This window comes from Osmerus eperlanus, chromosome 3 (genome assembly GCF_963692335.1).
Source record: "Osmerus eperlanus chromosome 3, fOsmEpe2.1, whole genome shotgun sequence".
Taxonomy (NCBI): domain Eukaryota; kingdom Metazoa; phylum Chordata; class Actinopteri; order Osmeriformes; family Osmeridae; genus Osmerus; species Osmerus eperlanus.
Window position 1 is genome coordinate 12,852,963 of NC_085020.1, and position 17,219 is coordinate 12,870,181.

General features: G+C 39.5%; 1 protein-coding gene across 1 annotated transcript in view; it reads right to left on the reverse strand.

Moving 5' to 3' along the window:
* thsd7ba (thrombospondin, type I, domain containing 7Ba) overlaps positions 1-17,219 on the reverse strand; it is a 231,288-nt gene that overhangs the window by 27,276 nt on the left and 186,793 nt on the right. Inside the window, exons 15-19 of the mRNA XM_062457316.1 lie at positions 7,154-7,287; positions 6,246-6,402; positions 4,662-4,803; positions 4,383-4,498; positions 3,963-4,080 (exon numbers count right to left, since the gene is read on the reverse strand). Coding sequence (XP_062313300.1) covers positions 3,963-4,080; positions 4,383-4,498; positions 4,662-4,803; positions 6,246-6,402; positions 7,154-7,287 — 667 coding nt within the window. The remainder of the gene's footprint in view (positions 1-3,962; positions 4,081-4,382; positions 4,499-4,661; positions 4,804-6,245; positions 6,403-7,153; positions 7,288-17,219) is intronic.

Genomic DNA, 17,219 nt, shown 5'->3' on the forward strand with positions numbered 1-17,219 from the left:
GAAGAAGACCCTGGCCTCGCCAGCAGTGCGCACGGTCCAAGCATGCGCCCTTAAAATAGCATCTGAATAATGCGTCACCGACTTTAGATTACATTTTTCCTGGTCTGTGGCGGAATTGTTTTCTGAACCTGCAAAATAGCACCAGGGAACGTTTGCGCAGGAACACGCCTCGTCTTTTCACTGAACTGCCCCCGGGAGCGCAGGTTCATTCTCTAATTTACCGACGTGCGTCTGTGCAGGGAAAAGTCCGCGTGTGTTGAGTACAAAATAGGAATGATACATGCGTTGGTGTACAAAGTCAATTGCGCTGGGTGCAAGATAGGGCCCTTAGTTAGTTATCGTTTTTTTGTAATGCCTCGTTTTTTATTTTATTTCAGTTAACGACAATGGGCCTCATTCTCGAACGCAGTTAAGAAGAATTTAAGAAGGAATTTCTTCTGAATTGGATTCAGGAAAACATTTGGCATTCATGAAAGTTTTCTCATCTGGGATTTGTTCTGAACTTCAGAAGACTTTTCGAACTCGAAATAGCAGTCGTAAATCGGCCAGAGTTGTCTCAAATGCGATTCCTTAAAAAACCACAAGGGGAATCGCATTTAAGAAAACTCTGTGTTAGAAGTGTTAATGAATTTGTGAGAAATCGTTGGTGATTGCGTTCACATCAACTCTACAGACATCCTCGGATTAAAATAATTATAATAATTTACCTTGCTTAGTGTGCACACTGTTAGATCCAGTGGAGAACAATTCCACTGCTCATCTTACTGGTATGATGTTGTATGTGCCAAATAAAACCTTTAAATTGCACTTGAACATCATATAAATTCAACCAGGCCATCCAATTATCACTGATCACTCGACCTATTTAAAGGGACGAGTGTGCATCCTAGGCATACAATATGGCACAATTGCTTTTCGCTTGGACATAACGTGCGTTCCTGTTGCTTTCCTAATTGTGTCGATTCTGACTGCACACGTCACTGCTGTTGCATGCCCTTATAAGGAGCTGTCGGGGCGTGTATGTATGCAAATTCAGGAGCACGAGGACGCGCTTTCAATTTAAGAAAACTTCCAGGGGAGCACAGCTCAGAAAACTTCTGCTGCGTAGGAACACATTTTCAAGCGTTCATGAATTTGGCGGATGTCTTTTTCCTACGTTGTTTTTCCGAAGCCCGTAAGAAACATTTCAGAAGAAACTTCAGAAAATGTTTGAGAATGAGGCCCAATGTTTTTTATCACCTAGTTTTCATTATTTCGTTCGTTTTCATTTACGATTATAACCTTGGCAGGGATACACACACATACCTACACACACATGCAAACAACACGCAGACACAGACAAACACACATGGACACACACACAAACACACATGGACACACACATAACTTAGTGTATTAATTAAAAGCCTTTGTATACTGTTGTTAAAAAACTGTTCAGTGCAACTGTGAACACCAAGGAATACGGTGTACTCATCTTGGAAAAGCTGCAACATAATTGTCATTTGAATACAGACACAGACAGACTGAGCATAGCCTTATAGTGGATTGAATCCAAAAAGCCACAGTTAATTTACATTTACATTTAGCAGACGCTCTTATCCAGAGCGACTTACAGTAAGTACAGGGACATTCCCCCCGAGGCAAGTAGGGTGAAGTGCCTTGCCCAAGGACACAACGTCATTTGGCAGAGCCGGGAATCGAACCGGTAACCTTCAGATTACTAGCCCGACTCCCTAACCGCTCAGCCATCTGACTCTGATAATTGTAATTATATATTTTCTTTATAAATGGGAGGAATCATCTTAGCAACCCAATATGTCTTCTTGTCATCATACCAAAGTGAGCCCCTTTCTAATTGATTTCCATGTTAGTGGCTGGTTCAAGTGAGCAATTCATATTGTTAAGAATAAATGGAAAGAGAGAGAGAAAAGAGAGAAAAGATCCTACATCAGTCATGACCACTAGAGGCTATTGCTGTGAACGTTAAAATGCACTTCAATATTTTGATTTTACATATATGCAATATATTGCATTCAATATATATATATATTTTTTGCTGTTTCCTGAGCCATCTTTTACAGATGGACAGACTGAATCACATTCTGCAACATCTCTCTTCAATAAAGCCACACCATTCGACTCCTCTGGCACCCTGACAAAACAACATCTTTCCTCTGACAAGAGTCCCTCAACATGGCTGGCAGATGTGGTTTTAAGTAAGAGTGTGTGTGTGTGCACTAATTTGGTAAGTTTCAGACCTCCCTAATGAGCAGCCGGACTACTGCTGAGATGTGGGGGTTAGTGACAAACTGAGTGGAAAAGACAGGCAGTCAACAACAAATTAAATTTAATGAAGTTGAGAAGACACTGTTGAGTTTCTAATTAACTAAATAACAAGTATCTATCCCTGGGAGGCCAGAAGTCCTGAGAGACAACGCAAGTGTCCAGGTTAGATAATTACCTATTGTATATTGCATGAAGTAATAACATACACTTCATCAGATTGAAGGCGAGCCATAACTAATTGCAATGCTGACACCATGCAGAGGTTGATATAAATATTTCATTCGGATGTTAAATCATTTAGTACATTTTTAAAGGCAAGGTTTATGTTATTCATTAACCCGTGAACCCCAAAATGCTGAATTTTCATAATTTGAAAGACATGGCTGCATTGCAGTGTAATGCAAATCAGACTTCAGTTCAGTTTACTTTATTTATACCCATAGGTAAATTTGGAGTAGATTCCCATGGCTGGATACCAGTGGCGATTTCTTTAAGACTGCAAGGAAAGCTCAGCTTCCCCTAACATTTCAAAAAATTAATGTTGAAATATTTACTATTGTGTTAACATTTTAAATGCTTTAGAACACGTTCATATCGAAGACGAGTTCGTTCAGAATCAGCTACATATATTAGCAGGTCGACTGACCTGCTAATATACTGACCTTCTCATACATTCCCGTAGCGCCACAGTGCATTTCCCTGTTGAAGCTCAGCTTCCATGGACTTCAATGGGGCTGCTTTGAACAGTTTTTTTCAGTGCTTCGAAACTATACGGCCATTGGATAAATGCTGCGATTATGTCCCGCCCTGGACACTCAGCGTCTCTGGGGTTGAATGGAGGAGTGGGCTGGCCTGGACGCTGGGCTTCCGCGTGATGATTGGAGGGTCTGTCGAAAGACTGCATTTCCTTTTGATTGACAGCGATTTTGTACTATAAAAAGTCGCCGAAGTTTTTCAAGCTCAGTCCCATCGCGGATTTTGCAACTGTAGTTGAAAGACAAACTGCTGCAACCTATTTCTTGGTATTTGCTTGGCGAAATTGCTAGCCAATTTTCATCATATATTTCATATCACATTCCTTGTTTCAGTTTAACCTAATTCCCACATTTCCTTCGGGTTTAAATATTTTTTCGTTAGATCGTTCGTTCATTCATTCATTCATTCATACAGTAGGCTAGGCTAGTGTCCTAGGGGTGAACTAGCCAGTGAACTGAAAATGTATATGATGTAGGCCGAAAATGAGCTTCCCCTGTTTGAAAGACCAGCAGCCGCCACTGCTGGATACATTGTATTTCCCCTAAATACCTGGGGTTATACACACTCATACACTTTGGAATTCAGATTTTAATATATTCATGTACATACTAAACGGTTAGGGAATCGGGCTATTAATTAGAAGGTTGCCGGTTCGATTCCTGGCCGTGAAAAATGACGTTGTGTCCTTGGGCAAGGCACTTCACCCTACTTGCCTCCGGGAAATGTCCCTGTACTTACTGTAAGTCGCTCTGGATAAGAGCGTCTGCTAAATGACTAAATGTAAATTTAATTCATACACATGAATATACAATTGTATAGTCCAACTTCTTTGCATGTTTGACCCTGTGATATGAAGTCCCTTGCTGCCTACACACACTTGCTATACAGGTTCAACCAGGAGAGTGTGTAAGGGGCGTTACCTTGGTTACCACAGGTGTGCGAGCATTCCGACCAAGATGACCAATCGGAGAGCAGACAACTGACAGGACAGTCGACCATACAGCTTCCTCCCAACATCTCCTCGTTGACCAGACCAAGCTGGAGAGGAAGAAGAAGAAGGAAGGATAGGAAGAAAATACTGAAATAAAGTATCTAACCCACTCCAAAAATGTGACTCTGTACTTCCAAGTGTTGAAAAACAGCAATACTAAAACTATCAAGAGAGAAAAACATGAATAGAAACACTCAATGATTATTTAAAAGAATGTGAGGTATTCTGATTCAAGCAATTTATTTAAACTTGATCCTGAACGCCAGGTGCCCCACCGCCATCCTCACAGAGCTGCACTCCAACACCGACCCCCAGCTGTTTAATCCCTGATTGGTTAGACAGAGGTTACCTCCTCACACGCGCTCAGTTCAACAACCTTGCCGTCGCTGCGAACGCAGTCCAGGAGGCGGGACCGTGACCCTGGGCCACAGACCGCATTCTCATTCAGCTGACAGGTGCTCCATGCTGAACCACACATGCGCACACACACACACATAAACAAATTATGATACATGATTACTTGTGCAAGCCACATTTCCTGACAGTTTATACTAGACCAGTGTCCTACCTGATAGTATAGACTAGAACAGTGTAGTGCCTGATAGTATAGACTAGATCAGTGTCCTACCTGAGACATTGTAGTGGTAGGAGAAGCAGGTGGAGTTGAGGAGGCAAGCCTTCATTTGGGTGTGTTCTGGACAAGAAATGCCAGGGGCAGGCAGACGCAGCACCTGTCTTGTCCTGTTCCTCAACATGCCTGGGTCACACGGCTCCAGAGCACAAGACGAAAATCAGATGAACCATTTTACCTACTGTGCCTTAAAATATTCAACAACAATCTTAATCTATTAATCTACAGGGACCAAAAAGATGCACCCTTCCTCCTGCTTGATGTGAACGGATATGAGTGGATGCCTGAAGACTAGCGTCTACCTGAACATCCAACATCCTACATTTTATGAATTGAAGAGAAGACCAAGGAAGCAATGCTTTTCACAGGGAGGCAGGATGGAAGAGAGTAAAAGTGGTCAGTTGAGTACAGCATCAAGGTTGAAAAAGCCCTAATCGAGGATGTGATCTCAGTTTGCCTCACTGGGCATGATGGCTATGGTGAGATAATATCCATCTCCATCACTGTCAATGCTTAATGACTGTTAATGAGCCAGATTCAGAGGTTCATTTATTAGCTGTGAAGTTACAGTACACTAGCATTTCAGCAACACCCCACACTTCCCATACAAACACGACATATATATGGAACCAATCCTTAAAGGGATAATGGGTTTTTGTACAGGGGCTTTGAACCACACTGAATTCTAAATATAACATCAAAACAAGTTAGCAAGTAAGTGTGGGGAAAAACGAAAATACAGTAAGGAAATAGAATTTGGAATGTTTTAACGCTTCTGTTGGCACATGGAGAACATTTAGCTTGCAGCGTTGTGTTAAGTGTAGGATGTTCAGTGCCGGTCGTAGCACATTTAGTGTGCCCCCCCCCCCGAATTGCACTAATTTGAACAAACCAATTAACATTGTCATTATACCTAATTTGTATTCTGGAAAGACTAATATTCAACAACAGTGTTGTTTAACAAATCCAACAGGAGATCCTGTAAATTCAAAATGGTTGTTTTCATCAACATTAGAGGCCAAAGGCTTGGTGGACTGCATAAGACAAATGCCAGAGTCTCTAATTGATGACACATTAACAACTAATTGTTCATCTTGCCTGCTCTAGGAGAATTGTGCTTTGGATCACTGACTCATTAGCTGTGGCAGAAAACCTATAGCATTGTGATAATGCAAGAGTCACAATAAGTAGCTAGTTAAACAATACACAATGACAATGCTAGCTACAGCGTGACACTCCTACAGTACTAGCTACACAGTGAAATAACTTACTACAAAAGTGATATTTCTAGCTACACATGAGGGATGAAACACTGGCAGTGAAAAGTTTCTCATTGCAAGGTATGATTGACATATAAAAACTGAATCAATTATGATGATCATAACCTTTATGAATGCAAACAGTTAGAGGAGTTACTAGTGCCAGAAGAACATAATCGTTCAGGAAATAAAGAAGAACTAAGAAGTTCATTTGAGTTGTTAGTAATGGGATATTTCAACCAGAATATCACCATAATGGCAGTTGGTAAATTCTACTGGACTAAAACATATATGACAGTGACAGGAAGTGCAGAATCTCTACCAGAGGGCAAGCGCTCCAATGTCCCCAGTTCGACATCACACACTCCTCTGGGCAAGGCAGGAAGCAGGTCTGGGCGCCAGGTGGAATCTCTTCCTGGTCACACAGGCTATCATCTTCGCTGGGCTCCTGGGCCCCCTCTGCTCCCCTCCTCACACACCTGTCAGCCACCCGAGATACAGTGCTGTCACAACCCGCTTTGCCTGTGAATCAACTACCTCCTACTACAGTACTTTACAGTTGTAACCACCTTCTACTACAGTACTGTACAGTTATAACTACATCCAAATCATATCACTCCTTTTTATATTGAGCTCTTTTTCTTTGTAAAATTATCAAAATTATCAAAAACAGTACAACTTATTTGGTAATCCTCTGTTGTTATTTTAAACAGTTAATTGCTTTTTAATCTGTTATTTTGGTTAGCCTCTTTGTGTGTTAGCTGTGAATAGTGTAATTAGGGTCAGGGATATGTTGTATTGTGAGTAAAAGTAGGACATTTAGTGTGGGGAAGGGGTGCACACACTAACATGACAGCACAATTAATCTTCATTATAATAATCATAATCATATGGCCTACCACATTAACTGAATAGTAATTAATATATGATAATACACATAATGACTATTTGAAAAGAGGGTTTATAAGACCTCTTGAATTCATATTATATTGTCAGCCACACTTCAACAATATTGACAGTTTGTTGACATTAGTAAATTATATATTGTACAGTACATTCTTGTGGCAACATAAATATAAAATCACATGGTGAAATGTATATTTCAAACCCATGTCATAAAAGGGAAAACATTTACATTGTTACAGGGTTAAATAAGGCCCCTCTTAACTACGTCACCCATACAGCATTGCTGCTATTCCTAGCCATGAGGATGTGCATGGCCACACTGACCTGATCTTGCGGCTCTGCACCCCCTCTCCGCAGGCTGGCAGCTTGTCCACAGTGTTGATAGTACACATGGACCACGGCTCTGCCCTCCACTCATACTGCTTGCACTGAGAGTGGCACGGCATAGCCTCGTACACCTGGGGACACACACAGGGGAGGTGGAGATCAGTGTGTGTCTATACACCCACACATTCATATACACCCAGGCACAGCCAACGCCCCCCCCCCACACACACACACATAAGCTCATACACGCACACCAACACATACCAAGTTAATCCAAACTACATACACACATACACCAAGGCACAGACAAAACTATACAGACATACCCACCCACACAGCCTAATACATAAAAATCAAAGTATAGCGACTATGTACAGTCCACACATACTAAAACCGATATCAAAACAGCACAACATTTGAAGTGGATGTCTACACACAAGAGAATTTAGAGCCAGTGCAGAGGCCTACCTCCAAATCTGAACTCTGGGTAACACTAGAGGTAACACTACATCATATGGTCAAGCCTAGGGTCGGAAAACTCTAAGTTTCCACGTGCACGCGCACTCTGTCTCTGGGATCGATCATATTGACAGCTGATATGCAGGGGAGGAGACTTCAGGTAAGACCAATAAATGGTCTTACCTGAAGACCTTTGCAACCAGATAAACTTTGTCGCACAATGGCGTGTTTTGTTTTTGTCTCCTTGTGGGCCGGCCGCAAGCAATAAAGCTTTCTTAACTTGTTCACCGACTGACTGTGCAATGCTTGATAGATTAATATTTCTTACATAATCGTCCTTCGAGCCGGATTCCAACATCCTTTCCATCATCCAACAAGAACTGAAATCATGCAGACGTGCACGATGGAGAACCTCGCAGCTAATCATAGCTGTTTAGAAAGAGGTCCGTTTTTTTCTGGGGGATGGTGGAAAGGTGACGGAATTCTGGACTAGCTATGAGGCACAGCTTTCGATGGACAAGGTAAGAATAACATTCTAAATGTATATAGTCGAAGACTACTTGTTTTTATTATGATGTATTTTTATATAATGCAAGGGATGAAAAACTCTGCAGTGAAGTTGTGCACTAAACTCACAATGGATTCTGACCTGTAAATGTATATTGGTTTAAATTGACATAATAACTGATTGTTATTGCTGATGAATTGGGAATTGTAATCTACACATGTTAAAAGGGTTTGAACCCCGGACTAATCCTCAAAATCTAATAAAAGTACCCCCCGGAATAAAACGCAAACTGTGTCCATATGCTATCCAAATGTGTTCCTACCAGTGTAAGTGCGCATCTTTTACTGTCACTTGCAATCAGGAATAGAAATGGACAGCAAATATACCATTGCTAGGAAAAAACTTCAACACTTGTAGTTTGGAAATACATAATCATTGTTAGAAAATTTCAAAAAAGAGACTGTCTGGTTACAAATATATGGTAGTACTTTTCCTCAAAAACTTACAGTCAACATGACTGCAACATAACATGAAAACCACTGGAAATACATAGTTATTACAAAGTTAAAAAAAGAGTCTGTCTAGTTACAAACATACATGTACTAGTACTATCACTTTTCCTAAAACAGCTTACAGTCAACATGACAACCACTACCAAATAAAGCATTGCTAGGAAAATACTTCAATGCCTGTAGCTTGGAAATACATAGTTACAAATCTGTCAAATAACAAACATGCCATGACTACTGGTATACCTCAACAAACTTATAGTAGACACGACTGCCACGCAGCAAGTGCTGTGATATTTCTAATGACATCATCTCGTAGCACCTCTTATTTGACGATGAGAGGCTCGGTTGTGACTGTCATGCTGGTGTGCTGAATTGGAACCGTTATGTGAGTGTACAGTAGCTAGAGCTAACATCAGAGCCATAATGAGGCTCTGGCTAACATTTACTAGCTTGCACTGACAACCTTCAGTTGGTAGCTAACGTCGCTAGCTAATGTAAGCTACTTGCCAGTAGCTAGCTAGCTAAGGTAGCTAACGTTTTCACATCAAAGAGTTCAAATGTATCTTCCCTTCCGAAAAAAATGCATGGAATTTTCTAAAATTATGTCTTGATTTTCCATCAAAAAATAAACGGACCGTCCAAAATAAGAGCGTACCGGTTGGATTTTTCGGGTAAAAAAAATAAACCTACCGGTACGTTTATTTGGGAGATAAGAGTAGGCCTGCCACAGCCTGTGAGTAGGCTACAGGAATAAATTACTCTGTGCGTACGTATAAGGGAAAATAGTAGCTACTAAATAGTCTGAGGACTAATTGTAACGCGGTTCTGTTGTAAATATAACCATAGGTAATTGTTTTACATGTTGTAAAAAGGTAGAATTGTCCCTAGAAAAAAATCAAAAGGCTGACATGATTCTAGCGAATTTGCCAGTCCGCTGTCTGTTGAACAAAGTCTTTTACAAATTGCTAGGATAGCTTTGGGATCTGAGAGGAAAAGATCCAGGCTGTGGCTTTGTTAGCTAATAGCTAATGGTTAACTACTCTCCGGTGAAAACATGGAGGAAGTGCATTTTGCTCTGTCCTGAGACAAAGAAGAGTCCAGGAAGTTAAAGATCAAGGGCGTAGGTTTGGTCTCAGCTTTGGTAAGGACACTGCCCGGCACCCTGCCCGGTTTTATGGAACAGCCTTGTTGTTTTATGTTGTTGAAGAGAAACTGTTCTACGATCTAACTCCACATTTAAGTGCGACAAAGTTTTTTCGTTTTGCACATGCTTTCAGGAACTCATTTCACATGTATATAAATCACTGAGAAGCAAATCATGTAATTTGCTTTACAGGATCTTGAATTTTGCAACTATGGCAACACATTTAAGCTAACAAATTTACAGACAGACTCAACAGCGATGGCGGCGGGTACAGGCTAGTAAAGGAATTGCAGCTTGACATTTGAGATCCAGGATAAGTAACCGCATAGCACATGCGCAGACGTAAATTGAGAAATTGACAAAGACGTAAATTTAGAGAAATAGACAAATTTGACATACTAATTTGGTTACTTTTGAAATATGTTACGTGATGAGCATTTTGATACATTTGCTAACAAGATTTTTGGTTGTTTGCGTACATTTTATATGAGTTACAGAAAATCCGAAGAGAGACGGAGAAAGGTGGGGGCTAAAATAGAGTCCCGTTACGTTGAGATCTTACAAAGGTGATCCCAGAGGGTGTAATTCTGCATAATTATGTGAGTATTAATGCTGAAAGATGTGTTTGTTTAGATGAATTCGAAGTTTGGTGGTTAACAAATGCTTGATCAACATTTGTTCTAAATCCTAGTCAAACAGGGAGTTTTTTTTTTAAGCCTTTCCGACCAGAACTTTGTGATGTGTTGCGGTATTCAATAAAAATGCAGAAATTAAACCCCTGGTTCATAAATCGGTTCTAATTGGATTGGAAAAGTTATACTTTAGCGAAATTAACTGAATAGAAGGTAAACGCCAACCAGCTGTGTTGTGGTGGTCAAAGGAAAAAAGAGAAAAAAGGTTTTTCCCAGAGTGCTTTGCTGTTTGTCTTGAGTTCCAACACGCTGAGAGGATGTGTGTTTGATTCAAGTTTGAAATGCGCGCTGATAGACATTGTTTATTTGAGTTGATTCATTGAGTAAAAACTAAGAGTAATTGAGAAAGTGAGAAGTGTGTTACATTAAATCATATACAAACTACAAATTATTCAAATTAAATATTTTCATTTTGGGTTTTTGGTCCGCAAATTTGAGATTTGAAGAATTGTCCGTGCATTACGCATGCTGAGGGCGTATGGCTGGCGAATAATATAGGAATATTCAAAGGAGTATTCTGTATTACATGCTTTGATAAGACTTTTGAGAAGAAAAAAGAGTAAGGGTTTGTGTTTTACGGGCTTATGATACACTTGTTAAATTGTGAATTTAAAGGTTTAGAAAGAAAAAGGGAATATTTTGTCTTAAGGGCATTGTTTGATTTACGTGGAGATGAATACTAGCATGAGTGACGTAGGTCTGGGAGCAGTTTTGACCTATCTAAATATGGATTTCATGAAACAAAATTAGGATAACGATAGTTTAAAACAAATTCAAATGTGGTCAGATAACTAGTAAAAGGCTAATTTTGAAATCAAACGGCGAGATTCATTTGATAATTGCAACCTTATGTGTTATGGGAACTCATGGGAAGTTTGTGTTCAGACAGGAAGGTTGTTTTTATTTGGCGAAGGAATGTGGTTTGTTTAAGGGTTTGATTTCATTTGAAATTGTAACTTTATTACTATCTACATCTGATTTTAATAACCACGTGCACATCAAATATCCATTGACATGGAATCAATTGATGGCATTTTTCCAGTTTGGGTTATTTTGAAGCTGTGTTTTTCACATATGTTGTTTTATTTTGGTTTAAGGAAATGTGGAGTCAGGTGGCTGCGGTTAGGGAGTCGGGCTAGTAATCTGAAGGTTACAGGTTTGATTGCCGGCTGTGCCGAATGACGTTGTGTCCTTGGGCAAAGCACTTCACCCTACTTGCCTCGGGGAGAATGTCCCTGTACTTACTGTAAGTCGCTCTGGATAAGAGCGTCTGCTAAATAACTAAATGTAAATGTAAAATGTAAATGTGAAATATGAGGAAATGATTAGAAGGTTACATGAAAGATTGCTTTAAAGTGGATCATGAAAGTTTATGAAATAATGCGAGAACAGAGATGATTGACACTTTGATGTTCTGAAAAGGGAACTATGCATATACTTGAAGGTATATGGGCAAACATTTTAAGTCAAAACAGTAAAATCTAGGGTTTATAAGAGTTTTGATGAAGGTATTACATACAATTTGGTTAAAAATGAGAAAGAGAAAATAACTAAAATATATGTAGCACCCTGCTAAAGTGTTAAATATATTGTTCTATTGTTTTTATGTAAAAGGAAAAACGTGGGCTGGTTCAGTTGTCCCTGGTGTTTAATAACTTTCTTTGCGTTTGTATTGGGTGCGGTCATGTGTCAATTTTGTGACTAGCCAATCAGAGTCGGTAAGATATTGTTTGTGGGGAGGGGGCGTAAATGAGAAGAACTAGAAAAGGCTGTTCCTGCGAAACAGCAGTGAGAATGCTGAAAACCTGAATGGGGATAGCTGACCATGCTAAAAAAGCTGAAAATAGTGAAAATTTAGTAGAAAGTTATAAGCTGAAGCTTCAAAGCAACGGAAAGGTATTTTTGAAAGGGGCTGGAGCAGCATTCCAACAATGATTTGAAAGGATTTACCATTACTTTTAAAGGGAGAATAATTTGCACAAAAACCTTAATATTTTAAAAAGTATAAAAGTGAGAAATGAGAAAATACCCGCAAGCTGAAATGAATTTCAAAAATGTGTGAGTCACACAAAAGAGGCAGTGTGGAAGCTGAACTGCATCATCTGCATCATCTTAACAAAGCTAAGAGCTAAAATAGCCTACAATGCGGGAGAAGCTGAAAGCTGAACTGTTAAACAGAAGAAGTAGGCTAGCTAGTCGGAACAAGAATATTATCGTTTTAACAGCTGAAATTATAGTTGGGATAGTAATAGCAGTAGCAGATGTAGCCTACCATTGAGTGCGTTTACTCGGCTTTCTTAGTAGGATTCAATGTGTTGATGGAATGAAACATACAGCAATAGAGCCGATACAGGAAGACACGGCGACACTTTGTTGCAGAAGGATGATGGTGCAAGTTTTGTCCGTGGAGCATACAACGATTAATAAAAAAGAATCATGTAGACGTGTTTATTGAGTAATCGCATAACTAATTACACATGTAAACGGAGTAATCGTATTATTGGCATAAACCGACAATTGCTAGTAATCGTGTTTCTCATGGTCAAGTAAACGTACCAATCACCTGTGTGAGAGACTGAGTGGTGCGTGTCTGTCGTTACGGTGATGGTGCAGCTATGATTGCTAACGCGCTGAGGGCAGAGAATAAGAGAAATGTAGCTAGAATCCACACCTCAAACAAGATAACCTAGACGCAAAACTGTACGTCCAATCCAAAATATAAGGATATTTTCCGAGACCCAAGACTCTGCCGAAACCAGAGATATTCTTTATATGTCTGTGCAGTCAGAAATACGACTCTACCTGCAGTTTCAAAAACGTGTTCCTTTTGCTTTCCTGGTGCTTGTTTGTTTGGTTGCCACGGTGATGGCGCAGCTGTGATAGCTAACGAGCTAGGCAGAGAGAAAAACGAACATTTACCTAGCATCCACACCTCAAACAAGTTGACCTAGACGCAAAACTATACGTCCAATCCAAAATATAAGGATATTTTCCGAGACCCAAGACTCTTCCGAAACCAGAGATGTCCTTTATATGTCTGTGCGGTCAGAAATACGACTCTATCGGCAGTTTCAAAATCTTGTTCCTTCTTGCTTTCTCTGACTGATTTTACTCACCTCTCCATTGAAGTTAGTGAGAGAATTTGAAAGGCTGCTCTCGCTTCAAGGCTCATAGCTGAAAATCTGTAAATGTGAGCTCTTTAGTAGTTACATTGGCTGAAAGAGGACAATTCTTCCTACATTTTAAGGTATAACTTGTTTCTGTAAGTTAAACTATATGAACGTTAGAGGAATTTGTTTGACAAATTAGTTGAATATCAGAAAAAGAGCAGCCAGCAGAGTGTGCCACTCTGCTGGCTGCTCATTCATAAAAATCAAGAAGGAGCAAACATTTTAATGTATTTCAAACTGTCATAATTCAAAATTGGCTGAACATTTGAAAAAGCTGAATCATTTGAGAATAGCTGAATGTCTTGTGAACATTTTAAAGGTTGAATGGTGTCTCTAGCTGAAAGTATGCTGAAGTAGTTACGTTTGAAAGAGGAGGAAGCTTTTTAATGATTTGAAAGGATTTACCATTACTTTTAATGGGAGAATAATTTGCACAAAAACCTTAATGTCTTAAAAAGTATAAAAGTGAGAAATACCAAAAGTCATAGCCATCATCTCCTGAAGGAGCTGAACGTTTTGATACAAAAGTTGTAGGAATCGGTTAAAGTATGCAGAACGAGTTAAAGGCCAAAAAACGGCGGAAGAACTAAGAAGTTGATATAACTAGAAACGGCTGTTCCTGCGAAACAGCAGTGAGAATGCTGAAAACCTGAATGGGGATAGCTGACCATGCTAAAAAAGCTGAAAATAGTGAAAATTTAGTAGAAAGTTATAAGCTGAAGCTTCAAAGCAACCGAAAGGTATTTTTGAAAGGGACTGGAGCAGCATTCCAACAATGATTTGAAAGGATTTACCATTACTTTTAAAGGGAGAATAATTTGCACAAAAACCTTAATATTTTAAAAAGTATAAAAGTGAGAAATGAGAAAATACCCGCAAGCTGAAATGAATTTCAAAAATGTGTGAGTCACACAAAAGAGGCAGTGTGGAAGCTGAACTGCATCATCTTAACAAAGCTAAGAGCTAAAATAGCCTACAATGTGGGAGAAGCTGAAAGCTGAACTGTTAAACAGAAGAAGAAGTAGGCTAGCTAGTCGTAACAAGAATATTATCGTTTTAACAGATTAAATTATAGTTGGGATAGTAATAGCAGTAGCAGATGTAGCCTACCATTGAGTGCGTTTACTCGGCTTTCTTAGTAGGATTCAATGTGTTGATGGAATGAAACATACAGCAGTAGGGCCGATACAGGTAGACACGGCGACACTTTGTTGCAGAAGGATGATGGTGCAAGTTTTGTCCGTGGAGCATACAACGATTAATAAAAAAGAATCATGTAGACGTGTTTATTGAGTAATCGCATAACTAATTACACATGTAAACGGAGTAATCATATTATTGGTATAAACCGACAATTGCTAGTAATCGTGTTTCTCATGGTCAAGTAAATGTACCAATCACCTGTGTGAGAGACTGAGTGGTGCGTGTCTGTCGTTACGGTGATGGTGCAGCTATGATTGCTAACGCGGTGAGGGCACAGAATAAGAGAAATGTAGCTAGAATCCACACCTCAAACAAGATAACCTAGACGCAAAACTGTACGTCCAATCCAAAATCTAATGATATTTTCCGAGACCCAAGACTCTGCCGAAACCAAAGATATTCTTTATATGTATGTGTAGTCAGAAATACGACTCTACCTGCAGTTTCAAAAACGTGTTCCTTCTGCTTTCCTGGTGCGTGTTTGTTTGGTTGCCACGGCGATGGAGCAGCTATGATTGCTAACGCGCTGAGGGCAGAGAATAAGAGAAATGTAGCTAGAATCCACACCTCAAACAAGATAACCTAGACGCAAAACTGTACGTCCAATCCAAAATATAAGGATATTTTCCGAGACCCAAGACTCTGCCGAAACCAGAGATATTCTTTATATGTCTGTGCAGTCAGAAATACGACTCTACCTGCAGTTTCAAAAACGTGTTCCTTTAGCTTTCCTGGTGCTTGTTTGTTTGGTTGCCACGGTGATGGCGCAGCTGTGATAGCTAACGAGCTAGGCAGAGAGAAAAACGAACATTTACCTAGCATCCACACCTCAAACAAGTTGACCTAGACGCAAAACTATACGTCCAATCCAAAATATAAGGATATTTTCCGAGACCCAAGACTCTGCCGAAACCAGAGATGTCCTTTATATGTCTGTGCGGTCAGAAATACGACTCTATCGGCAGTTTCAAAATCTTGTTCCTTCTTGCTTTCTCTGACTGATTTTACTCACCTCTCCATTGAAGTTAGTGAGAGAATTTGAAAGGCTGCTCTCGCTTCAAGGCTCATAGCTGAAAATCTGTAAATGTGAGCTCTTTAGTAGTTACATTGGCTGAAAGAGGACAATTTTTCCTACATTTTAAGGTATAACTTGTTTCTGTAAGTTAAACTATATGAACGTTAGAGGAATTTGTTTGACAAATTAGTTGAATATCAGAAAAAGAGCAGCAAGCAGAGTGGCACACTGCTTGCTGCTCATTCATAAAAATCAAGAAGGAGCAAACATTTTAATGTATTTCAAACTGTCATAATTCAAAATTGGCTGAACATTTGAAAAAGCTGAATCATTTGGGAATAGCTGAATGTCTTGTGAACATTTTAAAGGTTGAATGGTGTCTCTAGCTGAAAGTAAGCTGAAGTAGTTACGTTTGAAAGAGGAGGAAGCTTTTTAACGATTTGAAAGGATTTACCATTACTTTTAATGGGAGAATAATTTGCACAAAAACCTTAATGTCTTAAAAAGTATAAAAGTGAGAAATACCAAAAGTCATAGCCATCATCTCCTGAAGGAGCTGAACGTTTTGATACAAAAGTTGTAGGAATCGGTTAAAGTATGCAGAACGAGTTAAAGGCCAAAAAACAGCGGAAGAACTAAGGTTGATATAATAATAACTAGAAACGGCTGTTCCTGCGAAACAGCAGTGAGAATGCTGAAAACCTGAATGGGGATAGCTGACCATGCTAAAAAAGCTGAAAATAGTGAACATTTAGTAGAAAGTTATAAGCTGAAGCTTCAAAGCAACCGAAAGGTATTTTTGAAAGGGGCTGGAGCAGCATTCCAACAATGATTCGAAAGGATTTACCATTACTTTTAAAGGGAGAATAATTTGCACAAAAACCTTAATATTTTAAAAAGTATAAAAGTGAGAAATGAGAAAATACCCGCAAGCTGAAATGAATTTCAAAAATGTGTGAGTCACACAAAAGAGGCAGTGTGGAAGCTGAACTGCATCATCTTAACAAAGCTAAGAGCTAAAATAACGTACAATGTGGGAGAAGCTGAAAGCTGAACTGTTAAACAGAAGAAGAAGTAGGCTAGCTAGTCGTAACAAGAATATTATCGTTTTAACAGATTAAATTATAGTTGGGATAGTATTAGCAGTAGCAGATGTAGCCTATGCGTTTACTCGGCTTTCTTAGTTGGATTCAATGTGTTGATGGAATGAAACATACAGCAGTAGGGCCGATACAGGAAGACACGGCGACACTTTGTTGCAGAAGGATGATGGTGCAAGTTTTGTCCGTGGAGCATACAACGATTAATAAAAAAGAGTCATGTAGACGCCTTTATTGAGTAATCGCATAACTAATTACAC